Genomic DNA, 23,617 nt, shown 5'->3' with positions numbered 1-23,617 from the left:
GGGGCCTACATACCCCACAACGGGAGAACCCCTCAAAAGCGAACAGCAAGCCCCTGCCATGTGAGGTTATATCCGCACCGGAATTGTCACTCGTGAGCAGTCGAGGGAGGTGGAGAAAGCCAAACGGCCCTACAAAATCAAGAGCCCCCCCTGTACTCCAGTCTGTTTAGCCAGGTTTAGTTTAGATAGCTCTAGCTCTCTCTACCTTGTCTCTCCCATGCTTCCATGCTTCTGACCAAAAGACCCTCCCTCCCATCCCGATCCCTATCCTGTCCCTTGACCTCCCCCACAGTCTCTTGGCCCTTTGTGTGTGGTTGCTTCCAAGTGTTGATGGTGTTGTGAGATTCTGCCTCTCCTGTTCTCCTCTCCAACCGGAAGCAGACACATCTTCTTCACCCAGATATATACAATTTCTGCTCGTGTGAATACATGGCCGAGAAGCAAGAAATGGACCAGTCGCAAACGCGTCGTCGTCGACGAGATGGATCATCAGCCAACGTTCAACAACGGCTGTGCCCACACTGCGGGCGAAGTTTCAAACGGTCGGAGCATCTCGAACGCCACGTCCGCACGCGTCCGTTTTACCCCAACTTCTGATTTGTCTCTTCCGCATCCTCCTCAGCTCCACCATATTAGCAGTGCAAATTGAGAGGGAATGCGGCATCCAGCTAATACAGATCTCTAGATACTAAGGAGAAGCCATACATCTGTCACTGCGGATCAGCATTCTCCCGCCGCGATCTCTTGACACGCCACATGCGCATTTCGCACGAGACAAATGATGGGGCATCGAAATCGCCTGATGCGCCTGTCTCTGATGAGAGCCAACAGCCGATTTCTGAACCGGCCACTCCTAGTGATCCTGCTTCTTCGTCTAGATCAGATTTTGCAATAGATCGCGGTGTGCCCTCATCTCAGTATCTAGACTCCAATCATGATCTAGGAATGGTCAGTCATGGCAGTAGCTCCTATCATCAACTTTCTCCACGCCAAGATTACTATCACCAAGGTAAGCTATACAACCCAGAACCACAGCTATCATTGAAAATGATGCGTTATGAACATAATTCCTTATTTCCTTCTTATTCGTCTACCCGCGAGGAGGGCTCGACTGATAAGTTGGATAGGCCACCAATATTCAACCTATGATCAATACACGGGGTTTTCCAGCATGTCAGATACAACAGGCTTACAACAAGACTGGGGCTCGTACTATCATGATCAAGGTACCGAGCAGGACATGGTAGATCCTGCGTTACGTGGCTCGATGAGTGACCAACAGTCGCCTCTTGGACACAATGACTTCCCAAACCATGCCTATAATCCCTGGATGTCCGCACCTCAGCAGCATTGGAGCAATTAGGAGCGGCGTAAAATCACCACAAGAACTCGTACTATGCGCCAAATCTATTATTCTTGGGGAACGGTGGCCCATCAGTAATTCTCACTAATTAGTTTGAACAAATCCCTGTGGCTTGGGTATATGTGGCCACACTACCTTTTCTATCATTCTCCTAGGTTTGTTCAACACGGCTCGGCGTCTCTATGTCTGATTTGTGAAAAGTTGCAGCATGGTGTTTACTCTCCTCTGAAAGCTATTGTGTGTCTTGGGTTAAGGCATTGATGACGTTACGAGCCGATCACCGCTTCATTGTGCTCAGGGGTGTAACCCCCAATATCGAAAGAACAAACATCTCAGGTAATTTTACCACTTCTGCTCTTACGCAAAGCTCGATGGTCAATTTCTATAATCGTTTATACCAGGGTTGCAACAATATAGCTCAGCCAAATACTAATCGAGCATAGATCGCCAAGTCCTCAAGAGAAGAGGGTAGAGAGCTGAGCGAGGCCACACTCAGCATTGCACTCTACATTATTTATCCCACAATCCCCCGAAACAACCATGCGCCTTGAGCATTCAGACTTATGCTGCAGATATCCCAAGATGCAACCGTTCGAGGATTTATCACCAACCTGTTCCACAGTCCGAAGATAGTGGGGGACGACTAGGGACGGACATCATCCAGGTGCCACAGTTCTGCCTGGGGCGCGCGACCGCGTGCCACCACACCAACGAGGCATTTAGCATTAAGAATGCCGCGGATGTAAAGTTGTGAAACCGTTCATACCCCGCCTCTCACAACTTAAAGCTAGGACTACCCACCTAGGCTACTATCTCGACAGGCAACCAGGGTCCAAGGAAAAACGGGCCGGAGGACGACAAACATACGATACACAGACCCAACAGTCTAGGTAGGAGTGATCTAGCAGCAAACAAACCGCTTCTGCAGATTCGACCCAAGAATCAGATACCCGAGAGTGCGGCCGATGACGCAGCAATATCAGTGAGCCGAGCAAGTAAGAGGCAGGAGTTGGCGCTTCTGCATATACTCGCTTGATCTCGATCCATTCAGACCGGCGATTACATATGCTGTTCCACACAGCGCGCTGTCGGCACAGAAATTAAGCTCACTTTGAGCAAAGCCGACGCGCTCGCGTCAGTTATTTACATGTCGAGGGTTGCAATGACCGAAGGAGTAAAAGAAGGCCGATTCTAGAGCCTCAGCCTGCTAGATAGATAGACTAAATGCGGGAGACCCGCCGCCACGAAAGTCCCTAGCCTTTTTGACACTTAGCAACGCGGAACGCGGGTGGCCCGGAAGGCCGACATCGTGGGGGTGAGGGAAGTACACAGAGAGAAAGAGAGAGACAGAGAGCGAGGGAAGAACAGCGACACAGAGGAAAGGTCACATCGTTTGCGTCGCGGGCATACAGTACGAGACCCAACAGCGTAATCGCGCCGGTGCTCGAGAGTAGGGTTGCAACCCAGGTCTGGAGGCGAGCCGAGAGCTTCCAGGTAGGGTAGTGCCCCGTCGAGTGTGGTAGTGTCCGTGGCGTCGGAATGGGGGTATGAGCTAAAGATTATGCCTGTTTCTCCGCACTTGGCTCACACATGCATGCAGTTCAATGCAGGCAATCGCAACTGTTACCTCTTTATCTCATCTTTTTCTGTCTCTCACTCATCTGTGTTCCTTTCCTTCCACTCCCCGAGTATGCCGGGCTGAGCCGTGACCCCCGAAACCGTTTGCTGCCGTGTGACCTTTCTCAAGAGCGGGCAGAGAACGTCCTTATAGGTGGCCCCTCTCCCCCTTGAGTACGACCTTTAGTGTACACTAGGCGAGAGGTGGGCCAGATGATCCGACGAGAGAGGTCATCGCCGCTGTACAGTAGCTCGATCGTATCCCCTTGCCACGAGTGGAAGGAAATGATGTTTCTGGAGCATTATCTCTTTACTAAGGGGGCTGTTCTTCAATGACGGAATAGGCTACTTTGTTAAAATACTCGTAGATCTACGTCGTATCATACCCATGTAAAAAGCAAAAAAGGAATTTCAGAGTAAAATGTTGAACAAGTGGCATTCTGCGACCTTTCAAAAAACATCTAAGGGAGCCAATAGGGGCACATAACGAGAGTCCCATCCACCCAGATATTCCCCGTTGACAGCGACCCCGGGGCGCAGATTGGACGTTGGTGACTCGACTGCAGTAATAAGTCCGTATACATAACCGAGCCAGAACGGGCATGTTGGGTGTACACGATACTCTACCCACAGCTAGCAAGAAACAGGCTTTTTCTCTTTATATATACACCCTGCTCTCTAGTAGTCCCGACGTCTTGCCGACACGTTTTCGGTAGATGAAGAATCAACCAAACCCAATCTATCTGCCACTTCTCTTCGTCCTGTAACGACTACCTAGGTATCATGAATTCACACGGCGAGAAGGCCGTCATATCGTGCGACTGATTATCGCCGCCCTGGTTGGGTAGGTGGCTAACACGAGCCGTTTTCCACTCAAATGAAATCTGATGCATATTATGCCAGCCCACCTTCCGAGTACAGCCAGCACCTGCAGACCCTTTAGTGTGCTACTGTGGGTACGGAGGGCTCATGTACCTGTCTGCCTATGCCTCGTTTACGCTGGGATTCATGTAGGCCAGAGGTGTGAGCAACGAACGGTGGTCGGTCCCGAATAGCAAATGCAGAATGTATGTAGGTGGTTGCATATACAACAGCTGCAAAATTGTAGTTCGGTTTCGTCAGCTTCGTCAAAGATCCTCCGTCCCTCTGTACGAAGTAAGCCATCTAGCCAGGAACACTGTTCTGTAAATCAGATCATATTACGCTGTCGGGTCACTAGCCGAGAGTGGAACAAATCAGAGAGACTCAATTGCGATGCTTCAGAGAAGGTTGGCTGTAAATTGCTGGTAGAATGTCTGTTTCGGCTTTGGCTTGCATATTCGCTTGTCTGATGATTTCGGTCCGACTAGGTGAATAACTAGGTATTCGTCGTTTCAACTTGCCTCCTCTCCGCATTTTGTCAGAAAAATGGAACTTTTGTAGTTAGCTACATATCTTTCAATTTACCGTAAACCAGGGTCTTAGAGCAGGAATTAAAACGTCCAAGGTGTGACAAACTCATCTATTAAACTTATCGAGTTGGAGATATAGTGAGTTTAATAGATATAATGGCGATTAATACAACCATATTAAGCCTTGGAAATTTATATGCTTTGTATTTATATGAGCCTCTCTATCAAATGAGACATAACTTATTTGGTGTAACTGAAGTCAACTAACTCTCGTTTATTAGAATCAGCTGAGTAACATCCCATAGCTTCATGATGACCAACCCCAGACCCGCAGCCTGTCTCCATCGTATCGGTATTACTCAGCGTCAAAACGGCACACCGGTTCCCACTAGCATTGATGACAGCGGAATAAGCGTATCATTCTTGTTGAAGGGCGTATGCGGCTCGGTGATCATCTTACGCTACGCATAACTTACCATGATGCAGCATGCGGCAAGTTTCAGGGCAAGTTGACGCGATTCGCCCAGAGTGATCTTGTCAGTAAGCACTATGCATTGCATGCGATCGAAAATCTAAGCTATGGTGCCAAATACTGCTATCACCGTACCGTGCGTAGTAGGTAGCGGTGTGCCAGGAGAGTAAAGGGCGCGCTGGCTTGCTTGTTGATTCATTCGTCTCTGGAATTTTTAGTAGGGGAAGGACAAAAATAAGGTAAGAAAGCAAGAAACCGCCCAAAACATTAACAAAAGTTACAACTCGTATGGGATATCTACTGCTACGCGGTCTCGTCTCATGGCTTCAAAGACTATAAACCTTGGTCATTGTGTAGCCTACCCATATGTATCCTTTGTATTTATTGACTTATTGGCATTACACATGAGAGGAATCCTAGCTATGCCGGTAGGTCTACCTCACTAGCATACATACCGTATTGTACCCTCTGGTCTGTGCTGTATATCGGAAATTAGTTTCATGCTTAAGGTCGGTGACCGAGATATCAATGACATAGAGATGGAGTAGTTTTGGACTTCGTTAATTATCAATATAAATATTGTCAATCAAGTGATGTGAGCGAGTGAAAAACAAATCTTAGGGGAGAAATTATTGCAAAGACACAAGCTTAACGTAGAATTTATCCTTACACTTAAATAATTAGATCTGAGATACTTCATGTATTTCATTACGGTGATTATGTTAGTACGACCCCATATCTTCATTTCGTCTGAGTCTACAAGATCTATTGGAACTTATATGCTATTAGCCATTTTTACCTGAATTCAAGATGAGTTGCGTGTCCACATCTGATGATTCTCGTCACCTACCTTGATGTTTACTAGAGAGGCACAAATGGAAGAAAAAAACAATTGCCTTAACTGTTGTAGCGACGACTTTGAAAGACGAGAGGGAGATAATTGTAACTAGTTTGTGTTTATTTCTTGTTTTTGTTTCTTTATCATCGATCACAAGCATTCGACGTGCTGTGACGTTATAGCAAACCTCTAGAGCCTGCTGGTTTACGATCAGTAATCTCAACCCTAATCTACCCGTAAAACCATTTTCCCGTGTCCTTTCTCGTTAACGCCATGATGCACCACGCAGTTTCTGAAAGGCTAACTTAGCACCATCATTGTCATTTTTCTCGTCGCATTTCGTTGCTAGCCGCTCAAGCACCAGTGGCTTCTCGGTAAAACGTTAAGCTTCGATTGGCACCCGCAGTACAAAACATCTCATTACGAACTGTTTTAGGCAGCCACCGTACTGCCCAGAGCGCCTTGTCTGTTTCGCTGTGGGTCGCCACACACGCAGATCTCTCAATTGACCACACCTTTGCTTTGCCGTCGAAAGAGCCACTGAGGAGATACTCGCCCGTGTCATTCCAGTCAAGGGAAGTGATCCATGCGGTATGCCCGGTCAAATTTCCTACATGCTCGCCATGCTTTGTATCGTAGATAGCGATAATGCCTGAATCTCCAGCGGCAGCTAATCGCGTGCCAGCGGGAGAGAACGCGACAGCGCGGACAGGCTTGACAAGTCCTGAGTAATAGTAAGCTTGCTTCGTGAAGCCTGGCGATGTATATCTTCAGCTTTCCACAAGACAATTCTGACGTACCAGGTAGAGAATATTGTAGGCGCCCCGTATCATTGTTAAACACATAGACTGCGCCGCTCTGATGACCACTAGCCGTGTACTTTCCATCCCTACTTAGATCAACACACAACCCAAAGCTTCCCGAGCCTGCACTGCCTGTCTCGTACTCGCGGAGCGTCGCTCCGCGGTCACCGAGAAGGTCCCATACATTGATGCGTCCGTCGTAGGTCGTCGAAGCCAGGTACTGGCCATCTTCACTCAGCGCAATTCCCCAGAGCTCCCCAGCGCCGCCTTTACCCCTTTCCGAGGCCTTGGCTGCGTCGATATCGCCAAAGGACTCCCATTCGCCAGATCCCGACTCCGAAACCTTCCATATCTTGACGTCACCAGCAAAGCCGACAGATGCCGCGATCTTGCCGTTACGTGAGACTGCGAGGTGATGGCAGCCAAGCTTGTGCGCACCGGAGAGGGATTGGATGAGTGAAAAGGAGTCCTGGTTCGTTGCGTGTACGTATATTGTCGATGAGCCGCTTGCGGAGAGGATGGCAGTGGGAGTTGCGGCGAGCGAAAAGATGTCGGTTATGTGGGCTTCTGAATGTTAGTTTCTCAAAACCTAGCAGCCTATCTTACAGCAAAAAAAGAGAAAAAAAGAAAAGACGATAAACTGGACAATTGACAGTACGCAGCATCCAAACTTGTTAGAGGGATGCTTGCTTGATAGGGTGCAGAATGCAGCGCAAGCAAGAAAGAAGTAGGCAAATCTTAGGACTCACCATTATCCACAGTGTGTGTGGTAAGGTATTGTTTCGACTACGATGGCGGCTGTCAGCGGCGAAAGCAAAAGATACGGGCAGAGGAAGCCTGCCTGTAAAAAGGCCGAGGGAATCATACCATGGTTACCGATCCCTCTGTGTATTCATGGAGGATGGTTGTGGAGACACCGAGATGCTGAAGTGGGAGGGTGAGTGTGAGAGCTTTGGTGGGGTTGCGGCTTTCAACGTCACTGCCAGCACAACCACTACCTCGGGTTACAGTTGTGAAACTTCCAGGTTGTCTCTCTCCCTCCGTCTCACACAGAAAGCTGGGGACACTGGTTACATCGGTGAATTGATTGATTTTAATTTATTTTTAGTGCATTTTGGGATAAGTCGAGAGACTTAGGGACTACCTAACGATGCCTTATTTGCTTACTTGGGCTCGTGAATGATAAGGTAGGCATCTGACTTCGGAGGCCCATCTCATCAAGTTGATTGCATCAACGACGTCACTCCCAGATTCCAGCACTTCTGGACACTTAGGCCATGGCCATGGATTCAATGCAAATGCTTTGATATTCATGGCCATGGTACATTCTCTTCGTTACAGTATTTTACAGCACGTGTAATAATTGTGAAAAGCTCAATCGTATATCCAGACCCAACGCCATTAGAGGTATGCATATACACACTGCAAAAAAAGCCAAATCCATGTACTCTCATTCCTTCTTGACTGTCTGGCCGAGCACACCTGATATGCCTGTATATAACGTCAGTATCACGAGGAAACTACGCACAGATACTGTCTCGACTTACGGTTTGTGCACGATAGGCATAATGTATGCATCTTCTTAATGCCTCCACACGCGGGACACTTGTTGAGATTTGTAACATCCTTCAAGCCCTTGCCAGCCATTTGCCTATGCCTCTTTTTCATATGCGATGTCTTCTTCTTGGGGACGGCTCTAAGTATGCCTTCCCATATGTCACCAAGTAGTGATGGGATGTTGGATATAGCGGCAGGAATCGCGATCGCGAGGGCGGGTATTGAGGGAAACGGAGACTGTCGCAATTGTTGAGACGCTAGGATCGCTGATCCAAAGGAGGAACCGAATAGCGGCGATGAAGCCCTCGGGAAGAGAGCAGACAGAGCCGACGCCATTCGAAACTGCTGTATAGCTGCCATCTTGAGCGTATCCGAGGCTTAGGCGCAAATAGTCGTGATAGCACGAGGTCCACAAAAGGGCAGCAAGTGAATGCGCCTTATTCAAACAAGCTGCTAGGGGAGAACCAAAGAGCTCAGTGATGCCGCGATTGTTGTATGGAACAGACAGGCCAATGACACACAAGACCACTGACAAGGAAGCTTGTCTTCTCGCCAACCGTGCAAGGCTGCTTCTTCAACTGGTGATGCCGGTGGATGGATTTCACTGGGTCCTGACAGGAAGTTCAAAAATCGTAAAAAGCTCGGGCCTTCAAGACTGGCTGCTGGAGCAGGTGCTTCCAGTTCCGGGTTACGGTAGAAGTACTTTCAGCCTCGCTGTAGATGTTGTGCTGAAGATGTACATATACCTTGGGTATCGATATGCAGCCAGCAAATGAGAGGCTTCGGTCCCTGATTCTCGCCCCGTTTAATGCGTAGATGCGCTACGGTAGTGTACACCAGAGCTCTACAGCCAATCAACACGCGTCGGCTTAGTGCATTCCCCTTTTCTAACCCGACTGGGCCCCGAAAGTGTCCCCCAAAGGGTCTGCGGTCTACCAGGTCTACTTTACGGTTTACCTACTAGAGTACCGGTACGTGTAGGTACCTTCCAAGGATGTTGGTAATGTACCTGGACAGCGCATCTGGGTACTTGCCTAGGCACTGGTCTTGTACTTACCGCAAAGTAGCTACTGCACTCCAGGCGGAAATTACACTGGTATTCTTTTGGCAGTGGCAGCGGCAGGAACAAGTCACCCGTTTGGTGCACCATCTGTTGCAGGGGCTTGCAAACACGAACATTCTCCTGGACGGGCAAAATATCCAAGCACAACCACAACCTTCAACCCTCTCCTTCATCGCCAACGTCGTCGGTAGCCCGCAAACCAAACAACACGCTCATTGTTCATCCCCGTACCCTCGCTTGCCTGTTCGTTCCTCAATCGCCGCACCGGCTCCTTTTTGGAATAGGAACCAACACTGATACCCTCCCATCTTTATCCAGTCCGCCTTAAGCTCCCCCCGAAGCAATGGCTACGCCTACTGTTTATCCCAACAGCCATGTTGGTTTTGATAGCATCACCTCCCAGATCGAGAAAAAGCTGTTGAAGAGAGGCTTCCAGTTTAATGTCATCTGCGTCGGTATGTCTTATTTTCCACCATCGTCTCACTGTTGTCACAGCCCCCCGATAGCCTGCTTCTATGTATGGCTTTGATCTCATGCTGCATTGCATGCATGCACACGGAGCTAACGTTGATACCTGACGTAGGTCAAACTGGCTTGGGCAAGTCGACTCTGATCAACACCATCTTCGCCTCCCACCTCATCGACTCTAAGGGTCGTATGCTTCCCGATGAGCAGATTCGGACTACTACCGAGATCCACCCCGTGTCACACATCATCGAGGAGAATGGTGTCCGTCTACGACTGAACATCGTCGATACACCAGGCTACGGCGACCTGGTCAACAACGACCGCTGCTGGGACCCTATCGTCAAGTATATCAAGGATCAGCACTCCGCGTATCTGCGAAAGGAGCTCACAGCACAGCGAGAACGTTACATTCAAGACACCCGTATCCACTGCTGCCTTTTCTTCATCCAGCCTTCGGGACACTCTCTCAAGCCTATCGATATTGTCGTCTTGAAGAAGTTGTCAGACGTTGTCAATGTCGTCCCCGTCATTGCCAAGGCCGATTCCTTGACCCTCGAGGAGAGACAGGCCTTCAAGGAACGCATCAAGGAGGAATTTGCCTTCCACAATCTTAAGATGTACCCGTACAATAACGACGAACTTGACGATGAGGAGCGCGCGATCAACAACCAGATCAACGTACGTCTCGAGGGAACCCTGAATTGTTATCATAACGTTTACTAACACTTATTATAGAGTCTTGTACCTTTCGCTGTTGTCGGCTCGGAGAAGTCCATTATTGTTAACGGCCAGCAAGTCCGTGGACGCCAAAACCGATGGGGCGTGATCAACGTCGAAGATGAGACTCATTGTGAATTCGTCTATCTCCGTAACTTCCTACTTCGGACACATCTCCAGGATCTCATCGAAACTACGTCTCAGATCCACTACGAGACTTTCCGTGCTAAGCAACTGTTAGCGCTAAAGGAAAGCAGTGCTCAGGGGCACGGAAGCAGACCCATCAGCCCTGCTGCTGACCGAGAAATGAGCAGGAGCTCTCAACGTATGACTATGAACGGCTACTAAGCTTGATTAGCCAATTTTGACTTCGAGATCTCGGCCTCTTTATATGCAAAAACCGAGTTTGCGATCTGAAAGACGGCGATTAGTTTGCTTCCTGAACAATCGCACGGAACATATATCTAGGAACGCGGGCTAATTCATGGTTCTCTCCCGCGGAAATGGAAAAGTCTGGCTTGAACCAAGTATAACGAATTCATATCGCTGGTAATGTGCGCCAGGGCACTTGGGATTAAAGAGCGGAGCTCTATATGATACCACGGCCGAGGTGTTGGCCTGGCAGAGTACCTGAACTTTGTTATGTGTATGCGAATTGGCGGTCGAGCAAGCAGTATTTGTGTCGGTATACCTTCTGATGACGCGGCCTTCTCTTATTTCCTTTTAGTATTCCCCCCGAGCTCTTTTCATCTTCTAAAAGACTAATCCAAGAACGGAGCTTCTACCGTGCTCTACATTAGAGTCAATTTCGGTAACTAATGGAGAAAAATACGAAAATTATGATCCTCATGTTAGCATCGAGTCCACGATATGTACACATGGTGATTATCGTAGATAAGTTTTCTACTACAGGGTATAATCTAATTCAACGGTTCATCATCTGCTTGTAACGCTGCGCCCCCACAACTTTTAGTGATCTATATCTAGATATCTTCGTCTCGTTTCGCCATGCCCCAGGCTTCTCTACCCAACTGGGCTTCCTGCATGTCCTTGTTCACAATTCATGCTTATTATTACGAGGCCAGCTTGTGCACTCGGCCGTCTATGCCGAAGGCTTATAGAGGCTTATAGACGTAGTCCTCGAGCTGTTTGTACGCAACGTCGAGGTCGTCATTTACGATGATGAGGTCGTGAACGCCGGGTGTGTCAGCATACTCGAGCTCTTTCTTGGCCTGATTCAAACGCTTGGTTATCGAGTTCTCATCTTCGGTGCCCCTGCCCCGAAGCCGCGTCTCTAGGGCCTCGAAGCTCGGCGGCTTTATGAAGACGAAGCGCGCGTCTATGCTGCTCTGTCTTATCTGTTTCACGCCCTGTTTGGAAAACTGTCAGCCTGGCTGTCCCGTCTTTCTTGGGAAATAATGATGATTGTGCGAGGTCTATGGGCCTGTGACATATCGTGCTGGGTGGAGAGATCTTGTGAGGGATTCTCTCGTTCTCCTCCCTTTGAATATTTCAATCATCTGAGGATAGCGCCGCGGGAGATGAGAGGAAATTGAATAAAGACGGTAAGTCCTGGCTACTAGAATGGGATACCCACCTCCATCTCGATATCAAGCACAACGACCTTGCCTTTGGTCGTCTGCTCCTCGATCGTCGCCTTACTCGTCCCGTAGCGGTTGCTGTTGAACTGGGCGTGCTCGACGAAGCCGTCGACTGCGATCAGCTCTTCGAACTCGGCCATCGTCACGTAGAAGTAGTCGACGCCGTGCGCCTCGCCGGGCCGGGGCGCCCGTGTCGTGTGCGATACCGAGAGAGTAAATGTCTCGGGGTGCGTCTTGAATAGGCGCTGTATCAACGTGCCTTTGCCGACGCCCGAGGGCCCGGAGATGACGAGCGGGCGGCGATCGGCTGGAGGTGCTAGAGACGCGAAACGGAAAGGTGTTAGCTGTGTTTTGGTCATTGTTTATTCGTCTCCTAGCTTATAAGATCCAGACAGATAGTGTAAGGAGCTAGGTAAGACTGTTTCGGTTGGGCGCACATTGCTACGGCTCGCGACGTTATGTGACTGACTACGCTACTTGCATGGAGGGGCTGGATGACAATAAGACAGGTGCGCACGTACTGGGTGCCATGTTGGATTTGGTCGCGAATCGACGGCGGACGCTACAATATGCCGAGATTTGACTGAATGGTCTGGTGTTGGCGATATGGCGGCCCAGAGAGTGCATAGGTTATATATCTATATCGGGTTTGTTTGTTGGGTGCGGGACAGCGAATAATCGTGGCCGAACCATCGAAATAATTCCACAGTATTTTTTTTAGGCTTCGAGGGAGGGACGGCTCAATCCGAGGTGAGTGTTTGCCATGTGGGATGGCGCCTTGGGTTGACTCAAACCACTAGCCACAATGCCACTACCCGCTGTGCATACTGTATACTACCTCCTACCTACTCTGTATGTAAATGTATGTACGGAGTCTAAGTAGGCGGGTATGGATATGCATGCATGCATGATTGGTCAAGCCGCATTTGACAGCGAGGCCTGTCTGAGGCTGGTGAGTCGTGACCGTTGAGACGGTTTTCTTTCGAATCTACCGGTACATGTAAATCTCACCACGGAACCAGAGCATTCAGACAGACCGAAGAGGAGAGAGTCTTACCTTATCGACAAGGCCCTAGTTTGCTGCTAGTCTCGAGTTGGTAGATGCTTGGCAAAGAAACGTCCGGCATTAAAATCTTTTAGATCCAGCGATTTTCAGGGGACAACCCTCTTTCTACGGGACTTTACCATGTGACTCTGTGTTTGAGAAGGGCATCTCGTTTCAGCACTTGTTGCAAACCTGGCCAGTGGTTTCTCTTTGTTTGCAGATGGGAATTATTCCAGGACTAATCCCCCTTGCTTGGTGATCTTGGACTTGTCGTAGCTATACTCGTCCGACTTATGGTCATCGACGTATTGTCGGGTATCAGGGTAATTAGACTTGTCTTAAAAAAGCTAACTCGTAATGAATTGCGCTATTTCTCTCGTACAAGCCAGTTAGTCACCTGATGACGTTATACGAATTCCTGGTAGAGAACCTATCCCTAATGTAGGTACAATATTCTACACAGAAGCCGACTTGTTGAAGATAGGCAAATAAATACGCAGTAAGCAAAACTGCGCTAATCATCTTATACGGTATCCTATCGTGATCATTGCCACCTCGTTTCTGCGTCGCTAGGTTTTCTTCAAATATCGTGTTCAACGGCTGAGGTAACTTCAAGTTTACTATGTACTTCTCCATGAATAGCCCGGATAGCGGCTACACTGGAGGGAAGCATCTCAAGCTAAAATGTCAAGAACAAGTTCCCAACCCCTCGCCAACCAAACAAGCAGGCAGATGGCTCCTTGGTTCTGCCTTGATCCTCGATAGGGTTCCCGTACCTCACTTCTGCTCACTGTAGAATATAGGTAGATAGATATGTGCATGTACAATGACGACTACAGTTCGTGATGAAGGCAATGCTAGTGGACAAGAAAAATCACCTACCCACGACTCACGAGAAGGGCCCCCCTTCTCCCCCCCTTCTTCTCCCTTAGTGCATGCCGGCCATTTGCTCATTTCCTAGTCAAATTACACGGTGCATTTTGTTCCCGGTTTGGCAGGTCCGCCGCACACATTGATTGGCCCAGAGGCAGAACCGCCCATGTCCGTCCCTGCCCCGTGTTCTGCTCTGTACTTACCAGTTCTGCTACCAGCGCTAGAAAGCGCCTTCCACTGAATCTTCGAGCCTGTGCCAAGCCATCGTCAACCGCCTTTGTCCTCCCCCCTTGTAGACCCAGTCTCTCGCCCAAGTGTTTAAGGGCCAGCAATGCCTCCAACCCCCTGCGACATCTCTTCTCCTGTGTTTCGATGATTTGTCTTGGGTTTATTTCTCATTAACTCAATCGTCCCTCGTTGGTTCACTCACACTCTTTGACTCAGATTCTTTCTTTTTGCCAGTCGGCATTTCTAGTCGCTCTCTTTTGATCCTCTTCCACTAGGAATTTAGTAAACGTTATTTTTCTCCCATTTTCTAGACCAACGCGTGGTTAAACCCGCCAAGTCTCGTTATAATGCTCGTCCGAGCCGCCCTCGCCGCCCTGGGCGCCGCCACCTCTGTGGCCGCTGTCACACCTCTCGAAGTCCATGGGTCACAGTTTGTCAACCCGAAGACGGGCGACGCCTTCCAGGTTGTCGGTGTCGCATATCAAATCGGTGGCAGCGCTGGTTACGATCCCAAAGATGGCAAAGATCCCCTATCTGACGGTGACGTCTGCCGTCGCGACGCCGCACTGATGCAGATGATGGGTATCAACACAATCCGAGTGTACAACCTGAGTCCCAACATCAACCATGACGAATGTGCAAGCATTTTCAACGCTGTAAGTTTTGTCTTGGTCCGAGGTGCATCTAGCATAGTTCTCTGGTCATCAAAGCTGATTGTTTCTTTCTCGGCAGGCTGGCATGTACATGATTATTGATGTCAACTCTCCTCTGGTCGGCGAATCTATCAACAGCTTAGAGCCTTGGACCTCATACTACGAGGCCTATGTTAACCGAACATTTGCCATTGTGGAGAATTTCAAGGCGTATCCTAATCTGCTTGGTTTCTTCTCTGGAAATGAAGTTATTGATGCCGTCAAGACTGGCGCTCACGCGCCCCCTTATATCCGTGCTATTACTCGTGACTTGAAGAACTACATCAAGAATCACGCTGATCGTGAAATCCCTGTTGGGTACTCCGCTGCCGACGTTCGCGACGTTTTGGAGGACAGCTGGAATTACTTCCAATGCTCTATCGAGGGCGAAGCTGGTGACATGTCCCGCGCCGATATGTTCGCTCTCAACAGTTACTCTTGGTGCGGTGAAAGCAACTTCCACGACTCAACCTACGATCAGCTTATTGAGCTCTTTAAGACGAGTTCCGTTCCTGTCTTCTTCTCCGAGTTCGGCTGCAATACACCGTCGCCTCGTATCTTCACTGAGATCGCCGCTATATACGGCTCCAACATGACTGAAGTCTTCTCTGGTGGCGTTGTCTACGAATATGCACAGGAAGAAAACAACTACGGACTTGCCCAGGTCAACAGTGATGGCAGCGTCGATTTACTTTCTGACTTCCGCACCCTGCAGAACCAATACTCTAAGCTCAACTTTGATTCTGTTCAGAACGTCAAGGCCACTGGCAAGTCCATCACACCCCCTACATGCAGAGAGAGCTTGATCAAGGAAGATGGATTCAACAACAACTTCACCTTGCCCGTTCCGCCACCCGGTGTCCAGAAATTGATCGATAACGGCATTGACAAGAAGCTCAACGGAAAGATCATTGACATTAGCGACTGGGCTGTCAGTCAAACAGTCAATGACGTGGATGGCAACAAATTGCCGAAACTCGCTGTCAAGCCTCTAGCCGACGGAGAGATTAACACTCCCAGCTCGACTGAGACCGGTAGTGGCAGCAGCCCTGACACTAGTGACAATGCCAGCCCTCGATTGGCTGCTCTCAACTCGGTCTCTGCAGTGTTGTTTGCTATTCCAGCCATTGTCGCCACTTCGTTCGCGATTGGTGTCACCTTAGTATAACCAAATACGGCATCCCAATGGAGCTTAAATGCTTTCTCGATAAAATAGAAAGAGAGCAAGGTGTTAAATGCAGCGATTACCCTTTGATTTTGTCAAATTACGGACTATAAATGTCCCTTCATTGCTATGAGACAGGCGTCTTGCATATAGTGCATGGATTTCGCTCGGTTGATTGATTGTACATAAGCTGGAGAGCTGTAGGAGGTTTTTCTTTAAAGTGCTCCTTTTGAGCTCATTCGTCTTTGATTGCATTAGCGTTGTGTCTGTTCGATTATATTTTTGATACCATATTATGACAATGAAAGCCGCTTCGTATCGCCCACGATTCTCTGTCTGCCTTGTAGTACGAATTGGTAAATACCTATTCAATCCTCGCTGAGATAGTTTGTCTTGGATGTTGCCGGCTCAATCAGATCCTACGAGCCTACCACGATTGGCTGAGGTTGATAGGGGTGCCTGTTCATGTATGTAGGTATGCACGTGGTCACTTTCGAGTTCAACCTTCACTTACCTGCCTGTCCATATTATTTCTTGCCTGAACACTCGATAGGGGCTATCAACTTGGAATGATGTCTTCTGTTAGAGTTTCCCTAGAGGCTAATAATCTAGTTGAAATTTGCATCTCCCTAGGTTAGCTAACTGTTTCTATTATCCCTCTTTGTATATTCATGTTCTCCTTGGTAATGTATGCGCTGTGTCTTCCTAGTTGATATGCGCGTATTCTTCATAAATCATATATATATATATATATATATATTCTCTCCCATACCGGTAATTCGCTGTGAATTCCATCTACGTGCCAACGTCCTTTACTAATTATTGCGTCTTCCTCCGTTTCTACCCTCGTGCCTGGTCTTGAGAGCCCCTGCTTGGCGAAGGTCGCAGTGTACCTGGACAAAGTGCATGCATATCGTTGGCACGTGTATAGTGATCTTGTTTGCGTGTGAAGTGTTGGCACATCACGTATACGTCGCCCAATGATGTTATACGACCAAACTGCCGTGATTCATGGTATGTGTCTACCTTTCCTCTCCCTGCTATGCTTTCGCTCCTCAGACTCTGACAAGTAGAGCTGGTACGCATAGAAGATTAGGTAGTCTTATGGCGAGTTGCTACCAACTACTTACTTAGGTTTGGTAATATAGCTTGGTCCTTCCACGGCGATGTTTTCTAGGTAGGAGCTCGGATATGGTCTTCTTTGCATGTAATGAGCTGACGGGCGAGAAGGGGGAACAAGGGGTCTGTACGTGAATGTTGCGCCGAAGTTTCCGTCTGTCCATTCGAATTTCACCACGTCCCAGCCTTGAGCTCGTCGAGAAACAGTCCCAGTGCAGCATCGGCCTGCGTATCCTGAGCGAGAAACTTGCGGAACCAATCGTACAGCAGAAGTTGACTACATTGACAGACGGGGAAGCCGATGAAGACATCAGGCCCCCAGTCAGCCAAACCCGCTCCCTCCTCTAGCCAGCGGTCCAGTCTCTGGCAACCATCCGAGGCTTCGAATAGGCTGACAAGGTCTATGGGTCCGCCTCCTGTGCAGAGTGGACAGGTCTTGGCATGGTATACATATCCGCACACAACAAACGCGCTCATAAGGAGCGCGGGGATAAGGAGAGGATTGAGACGGATACGGGTGGTTGCATTCTCCAACGACAACTCGCCCGATACAATCCGTGCTATCTGCGCGCTATGCCACACTGCTGTGCGAGCGATCTTTGAGGCTTGCCAGGTTCGCAGCGGGTGCCGCAGTTGCGGCTCGAGAGGAATGTCGAACTCATAATAGCGCTGCTGGAGTCCCCAGAGATCAGGCGGTGCATGCATTTTCAACGTCGTCATGTGCCAAAGGAGTAAAGTTTGAGGGTCGATGTCATCCCCGCGAGAACCCTTGAAGTAATGTTTTCGAAGTCTGTATAGTATCAGAATTACATGCTTCTCTGATATAACCATTCTGGTCACTTGTACGGCGAAAAATATCTGGACCAAGGAGATATGGTATACTCACTAAACACGATTAGTATATATTCAATTTATACCTGTGCTATGATGGTCAATGGGAGATGATGCAGTCCTTACCTCACAATCATGTTCTAAATTAGTCGCCCAAGTATTCAGATGCGACCGCCAGTCGGTGCGAAGATCTTGGGGATGGGTCCTTGACTGTATATCCTCTGGAATCGTGCGAAGAGCTTGGTGGGATGCCTCCCATGCACCAGATTGGATAGCGCAAAGAATGAAGCTTTAGCAAAGTCGACAGTTAGAAGTTATCGTCACGGTAAGCGGCGTATTTATAAGTATCCAGAACCCTTATAAGACAGAGAATAAATAAAAATTTGAAGCTCAAAAATACGTACTGGTAATCAATCTTAGTCCAGGGCGGTGCTAAAACATTCGGACGTGGTGTGCCGAATAAGTCATGGACTCGAAAGCCGAACGATGTTTTCTTTCGTATCATAGTCTCATCTTCCTGTAGTCGCCGTCGTTCTTCCTCACCGTTCACACTAGTCCACCAAGTAGCATGGCAGAGGGACATGGAAAGCTCTTGGTATCGAATCAGGGGCGGAAAATCTGTCATTGCTGAAAGGTAGGCATCAAGACGCAGCGCAGCAAAAGCTATCCTGGCAATGGTCAGTATTAAGTGGCTCTTGTAATCAAATGATACTTCTCACCCATAGTATTGTTGTTTATATTCCTCCTTTTCGGTCGAAGCCTCGTTCGATGCATACCATATCCCTCTCTGAGGAATAAGTATACGAGCAAGACGGCATGCAGAAACTAGGTCATTATGGATCCGCCAGGCTTTGAGTACCATTCCTTCTGTAGTCTATTCGTGCTTCAGAAACAGCAGCCGTTAAAGCGAAAATGATTGTTACTCACAAGGCAGCATATAGCGTAGAGGAGACAGAGCACAGTTGCCTGTAATACAGGTAGGGATGGATTTCGGCCCTCATGTAAGTTAATACCTTGTACTTACAGCGAGTGAATTGATGGGGCAGACTATACCGATTTTGTCTTTTCGATCTCGTCCAGGGCTTGATTAAACAGCGTTGAATGGTCTTGAGCTCCTTCAAGCCAACTGACGAGCGCCATAATCGATGTTACCAAGGGGCCTGTACTCTCGGGCATGATCGTAGAAGACTGTAGTATAGGCCAACTTGGATGAATTTTAGTAAAGTAAACATCAAGGCGTCTCCCCATATTCGCAGGTTCCTGGACCGTAGGCACTTGGAGGACTTGTGCTTGGTTGGATGGCGGGTCTGAAACCTCAGGAGGTAGTTCCGAGGCTACGTCTTTACTGCTGACAATAATTTTGCTACGGCCCAGACGAACACACTCTAGGTCCCTGCGGCTGCAAGGCCTGCATGGGTGTTCTTCGTCACATTTTGTCTTGCTCTCTCGACAGCGGGTACACGCTATAAATTCACGCTTCGGCTTATAGTACTGCGGATGAAATTCCACATGCCGCTTGAGAACGTCGCTGCAGAAAATTAGATATTAATTCCACTTCTATGAAATTCATTCCCTCATGTCTTATTACCACTACGACCAAGAGTGCTACTCACCTTCGTGCATACCGTCGGCCACAGATATGGCATGCATATTGCAACTGAGTATCGTGTGACTTCAGGTGTCTCGTCAAATGCTCTTTTCGTCGGAACACCTTTCCGCAACCGGGAACCTCGCATTCAAATCGCTTTGTAAGGGCCATGGATCCAGAAGGAGGTCCCATCACAGTCAGGAGCTGCACCGGAGTCGTGTTAGATTGGCTCATGGCTCGCTTCCAATACCTTCATAGCTCGTGTCGGTAATGTGGGATAGTGTACGGGCTCTTGAAAGGCCCATGTAGGTGAGCAAATATTGAGCTAGACCAAACCAATGGCACCAAAAATGGCACAACTGTTGATTACAAGTCAACTAATACGAGCTAATCGCTGCAGAGCAGAGGGCCGGTACTAACTTCATATTGGCCATTTTTGAGGACTAAAGGAGACCTTGGATTGCAAATGATGCTTAGGAATATCCAATCGGGAGTGTGGGATGAGTTGATTCCTCATCCAGTTTAGCTCAGTCCCACACTCTGTTGGTTAGTACTTACTCAGCGGCGTGCCATGTGGGATGTCTATGTGTGATAACTATCTGGGATATTTATGTGGGAGACCTATGTGGGATGTCAGCGTCGTAAGTGGGATATAATTATGTGGTTCTACGGGTTCTGCTACAGGTTGGGATGGAATATAAAACAATATATGCTTACAATATCAATCTGATTAGAGAAACACCATTCTGGAACCACATGGAGATGAAACAGGAAATTACAAAGACTTCATCATGATGCCAGAGCTATATGGGATGAGCTCTCGTATAAAAGGGCAGCTTTAGCTATGTAGAGAGGCAACTGCTTGTACCGCATCACGAGCTTCACACACAGTCTATCACTGTATCAATAGAAATATTTCAGCATCTAGATACTATTTGTACGATTTTCAAATAGATCAACATGAACAACGTCGCCCTTATCGGTGCTACTGGCAACCTTGGTCCAGCTATCCTCAAACACCTGCTCAAGGCAGGCTTTCAAGTTACTGTTCTTACCAGGGAGGGTACCAACCACGAGTTTCCACCGACCGTCGCAGTCAAACACGTCAACTACGATTCGATTGATTCTCTTACGGCTGCTTTTCAAGGCCAAGATGCTGTCGTTTCTAATCTCGGATTCGAGGGCCTCCTGAAGCAGCAACGCATCATCGATGCCGCAATAAAGGCAAATGTCAAGCGGTTCATCCCCTCGGAATTCGGATCTGACACAACGACCCCGAAGACCGCTGGTCTGGCCGTCTTTGCCGACAAGATTGCTACGCAAAAAGTGCTAGAAGAGGCGGCGGCGAAGGGAGCCATCACTTACACCAACATCATTAATGGACCATTCCTAGACTGGGGAATGCAGGTTGGCTTGATCCTCCAACCGAAGGAGAAAAGCGTAACGCTTTACGACGGTGGTGAGCGTCGCTTCAGCACAACAACGCTGGACACCATTGGAAAAGCTGTCGCGGCCGTACTGAAAAAGCCTGATGAGACTAAGAACCGAGACGTCTTTATTCAAGACGCAGCGCCGACGCTCAAGCAACTCAAGGCCATAGCGGAAAAGGTCACGGGCGCCGCTTGGCAAGCCAAGGAAGTGTCTGTTGAGAAGGAAGTGCTCGCTCCTGCCTTAGCCGAGCTGAAGAAGGAGAATCCTGACCAGGGAAAAATAGCTTACCCCTTGATCATTACATCGATCTGGGGAGAGGGATATGGCACTCCCTTTTCAAAGCTGGACAATGAGTTGCTGGGACTGAGGGAACTTACGGAGCCTGAGCTCGAAGCTGTCGTAGCTGCTGCTATCAAATAGGTCATCTTTGCAGTGCTGGAGGTCAAGTTAGATGCCTATGTTGAATCGTGTTAAGTAGTCTTCAAATGGTAGTCTTTACTGGGCAGTGACCGACTCATACGACCGAAGCTGGTCGCGGAATAAACCTGGAATTGGAGCGCCCATCCCATCGGAATTAAACCAAAGTTCCATTGACCTGCGTGCTGGGATTTGGTGCAGGTACCGATCAGTAGCCGGGTCAGAGCTGGGTGGACAATGACGTTATGCTTGGGACCCTTACCATGTAAGATCTTACGTACACGCCACTAAAGTACAGCTAAAAGCGGGAATTGCATCATAGCCGCTGCGACTTGCAACGCAAGCACTTAGAAACTCAACCTTGAAGAGGGCCCCTCTCAAACCCATGTTCTTATTATACGTTCTTGTTATACACCTCGGTGTTACCAAACAATTGATAGAATACTTATGAAGTGTCGTGACCCATATTCTCGCTATGCGTCCGTTTCCCGAAGTTTCCAATGCAGGTGCAGGTGCAGTTGGCAGGAAGGTCTCAGCCGTGCGTCGAAGGATTCCACCTGTCCTGCGTCCTAGATTAACCTGGCGATACATTTTTTCTGTCGTTATTTTGTCCTACATCTTATACTGTTATCTTTTTTCGTTGCCATTCTTTGCGAGCCCCTTGCCAATGTACAGCGGGCCATACCCGGTTGGGGCTATCGACATTGAATCACCTGTGTCACAACCGAGAGTTGTGGACACGGCCCGATTCAAAGATTCCCACGAGAACCCGTTTGAGTTGCAGACAGTCTTGTTTACACTTTACTATCCGGCCAGCCACGGTAAAGGTTATAACAAAAAGCACCACTGGATACCAAAGCCGGTCTCCGTGACTGCCAAAGGCTACGCCAAGTTCGCAAAAATCAGCAATTTCCTCACAGATGCACTTTTTACCGGCGCACTCCGCACCCTTGCGGGTGGGATCAAAATACCCGCCAAAGTCGATGCGTCTCTTGCTGAGCTGGCCCCGCCGGTAGCTAGTCATCCGGATACCCGCCAAAGTCAAGAGTTGCAGAAGGTAGCTACTATCGAGAAATACGGACACCCCATCATAGTCTTCTCCCATGGCATGGCCTCTAGTAGGACCGATTATACGCATTACGCTGGCGAGCTGGCATCGCGGGGGTTTATCGTGGCTATGCTCGAGCACAGAGACGGTTCATGCCCTGGTTCGGTTATTATGAGGGATGGCAAAATGCAGCCAAAGTTCGCTTTTAAGCGCTCTGAGGTGGAGTCTGCAGAAGGTGAAGAGCTAGAAGCGGATGACTTCAACCGAGCGCAACTCAATTTTCGCGAAGCTGAAATTGAAGAGCTAGTCAGAGTATTGAGACAGATTAATGACGGAAAAGGGGAAGAGATTTTCAACCAGAACCCTAGAAACGAGGGTCAGGAGTTAGAAGACTGGGTTGGAAGGCTGAATATCGACGAGATGGTCATAGCGGGACACAGTTTCGGTGCGACCGGTGCGCTCCAGGCCCTCAAGGGTGGTCCAAGTGAGAAGAGACCATTTATCGGTGCCATCGTTTTGGATCCTGGTAAACAGAGCGGAAGATTAAATCATGACGTTCATGTGCCCTTGTTGGTTGTTCACAGCAATTCATGGAGCAGCAAGCACAGCATATTCTACGGGCGGGCCCATTTCGACGTTGTCAAAGCTCTCGTAGAAGAGAACAATGACAAGCGCGGAAACCCATCTTGGTTCATGACCTCGCTCGGTACCTCTCATCCTTCGGTGACAGATGCGCCGATACTAGAGCCAACACTCTTGAGTTGGACGACTGGGGCCAAGATAGACGTCTATGAGGGCCTGAGGCAGTACATTCACCTGTCCGAGGACTTTCTTTGGTTCTTGAAAGAGGGCGAAAAGAGAAATCTCTTCGCTGAGAAGGCCGAGTTTCCGGAGTATGACCCGGGCAAGGGTTTTGGCATTTGGAAACCTGGACAGGGCGACAACGAGAAAGAGGGGGGGCAATGGTGGGACTGGAGGAAATACTGGCAAGTTCACGTGTCACCCGACAACACTTCGCAGCACAGGTCTTTCAGTGCCAGAAAAGAATAGACAAAAAGCTATCTAAGAATTTCCGCCTCTCACCAGGTCCAGGACGAGGAGGTTTGGAAGGGCCATATATTATTATATTGTAATATGTTTGTACATACCACTGGGCCGTTGTTCATGACAATTTATTCAAGTGCTAGCAAGCGATAGGACACGAGATACAATATGGGCATAACAATGTCCAGTTGAAAATAGATAGTATCTAGAACATCACAGGCGTTCTTTTCCCTGACAACAAAGGGT

General features: G+C 48.7%; 9 protein-coding genes across 9 annotated transcripts; 5 read left to right on the top strand and 4 right to left on the bottom strand.

The window, feature by feature from the left end:
- The first annotated feature begins 300 nt into the window (after positions 1-300).
- F5B22DRAFT_74234 (uncharacterized protein) lies at positions 301-1,798 on the top strand. The gene is made up of 4 exons (XM_047980533.1): positions 301-574; positions 686-1,009; positions 1,128-1,699; positions 1,765-1,798. Exons 1-3 carry the CDS (start codon positions 430-432, stop codon positions 1,361-1,363), a joined length of 705 nt encoding a protein of 234 aa, XP_047832270.1. The 5' UTR covers positions 301-429; the 3' UTR covers positions 1,364-1,699; positions 1,765-1,798.
- Positions 1,799-5,780: 3,982 nt separating this feature from the next.
- Positions 5,781-7,565, bottom strand: F5B22DRAFT_599919 (WD40 repeat-like protein). The gene is made up of 4 exons (XM_047974496.1): positions 7,352-7,565; positions 7,234-7,270; positions 6,482-7,048; positions 5,781-6,405 (listed from the first exon to the last, which is right to left on the bottom strand). Exons 1-4 carry the CDS (start codon positions 7,352-7,354, stop codon positions 6,035-6,037), a joined length of 978 nt encoding a protein of 325 aa, XP_047832269.1. The 5' UTR covers positions 7,355-7,565; the 3' UTR covers positions 5,781-6,034.
- F5B22DRAFT_599916 (uncharacterized protein) lies at positions 7,554-8,748 on the bottom strand. Its single transcript, XM_047974495.1, has 2 exons — positions 8,032-8,748; positions 7,554-7,975 (listed from the first exon to the last, which is right to left on the bottom strand). Exons 1-2 carry the CDS (start codon positions 8,399-8,401, stop codon positions 7,935-7,937), a joined length of 411 nt encoding a protein of 136 aa, XP_047832268.1. The 5' UTR covers positions 8,402-8,748; the 3' UTR covers positions 7,554-7,934.
- A 699-nt stretch (positions 8,749-9,447) lies between these two features.
- On the top strand, positions 9,448-10,637 carry F5B22DRAFT_635279 (Septin-type guanine nucleotide-binding (G) domain-containing protein; the record flags this gene model as incomplete). The annotated part of the gene is made up of 3 exons (XM_047977110.1): positions 9,448-9,559; positions 9,688-10,250; positions 10,308-10,637. 3 exons carry the CDS (start codon positions 9,448-9,450, stop codon positions 10,635-10,637), a joined length of 1,005 nt encoding a protein of 334 aa, XP_047832267.1.
- A 767-nt stretch (positions 10,638-11,404) lies between these two features.
- Positions 11,405-12,249, bottom strand: F5B22DRAFT_644922 (guanylate kinase; the record flags this gene model as incomplete). Its single annotated transcript, XM_047978508.1, has 2 exons — positions 11,405-11,659; positions 11,887-12,249. The coding sequence occupies 2 exons, from the start codon at positions 12,247-12,249 to the stop codon at positions 11,405-11,407; spliced, it is 618 nt and encodes a 205-aa protein (XP_047832266.1).
- Positions 12,250-13,836: 1,587 nt separating this feature from the next.
- F5B22DRAFT_599910 (glycolipid anchored surface protein) lies at positions 13,837-16,450 on the top strand (the record flags this gene model as incomplete). The annotated part of the gene is made up of 2 exons (XM_047974494.1): positions 13,837-14,692; positions 14,769-16,450. Coding segments are annotated over exons 1-2 (1,432 nt in total), but the record flags the coding sequence as incomplete, so codon positions are not given.
- On the bottom strand, positions 16,451-19,885 carry F5B22DRAFT_599909 (uncharacterized protein). The gene is made up of 7 exons (XM_047974493.1): positions 19,457-19,885; positions 18,897-19,371; positions 18,771-18,839; positions 18,563-18,717; positions 18,248-18,511; positions 17,971-18,132; positions 16,451-17,802 (listed from the first exon to the last, which is right to left on the bottom strand). The coding sequence occupies exons 1-7, from the start codon at positions 19,663-19,665 to the stop codon at positions 17,184-17,186; spliced, it is 1,953 nt and encodes a 650-aa protein (XP_047832264.1). The 5' UTR covers positions 19,666-19,885; the 3' UTR covers positions 16,451-17,183.
- Positions 19,886-20,276: 391 nt separating this feature from the next.
- F5B22DRAFT_73740 (uncharacterized protein) lies at positions 20,277-21,456 on the top strand. The gene has a single exon (XM_047980531.1). It carries the CDS (start codon positions 20,392-20,394, stop codon positions 21,280-21,282), a length of 891 nt encoding a protein of 296 aa, XP_047832263.1. The 5' UTR covers positions 20,277-20,391; the 3' UTR covers positions 21,283-21,456.
- F5B22DRAFT_73741 lies at positions 21,455-23,438 on the top strand. Its single transcript, XM_047980532.1, has one exon. It carries the CDS (start codon positions 21,755-21,757, stop codon positions 23,375-23,377), a length of 1,623 nt encoding a protein of 540 aa, XP_047832262.1. The 5' UTR covers positions 21,455-21,754; the 3' UTR covers positions 23,378-23,438.
- Positions 23,439-23,617: the final 179 nt, after the last annotated feature.

This window comes from Xylaria bambusicola (assembly GCF_022495145.1).
Source record: "Xylaria bambusicola strain CBS 139988 unplaced genomic scaffold F5B22scaffold_13, whole genome shotgun sequence".
NCBI classification, from domain to species: Eukaryota; Fungi; Ascomycota; class Sordariomycetes; order Xylariales; family Xylariaceae; genus Xylaria; species Xylaria bambusicola.
The sequence above is the reverse complement of the archived record's forward strand: the minus strand, read 5'-3'. Positions and strand labels throughout refer to the sequence as shown.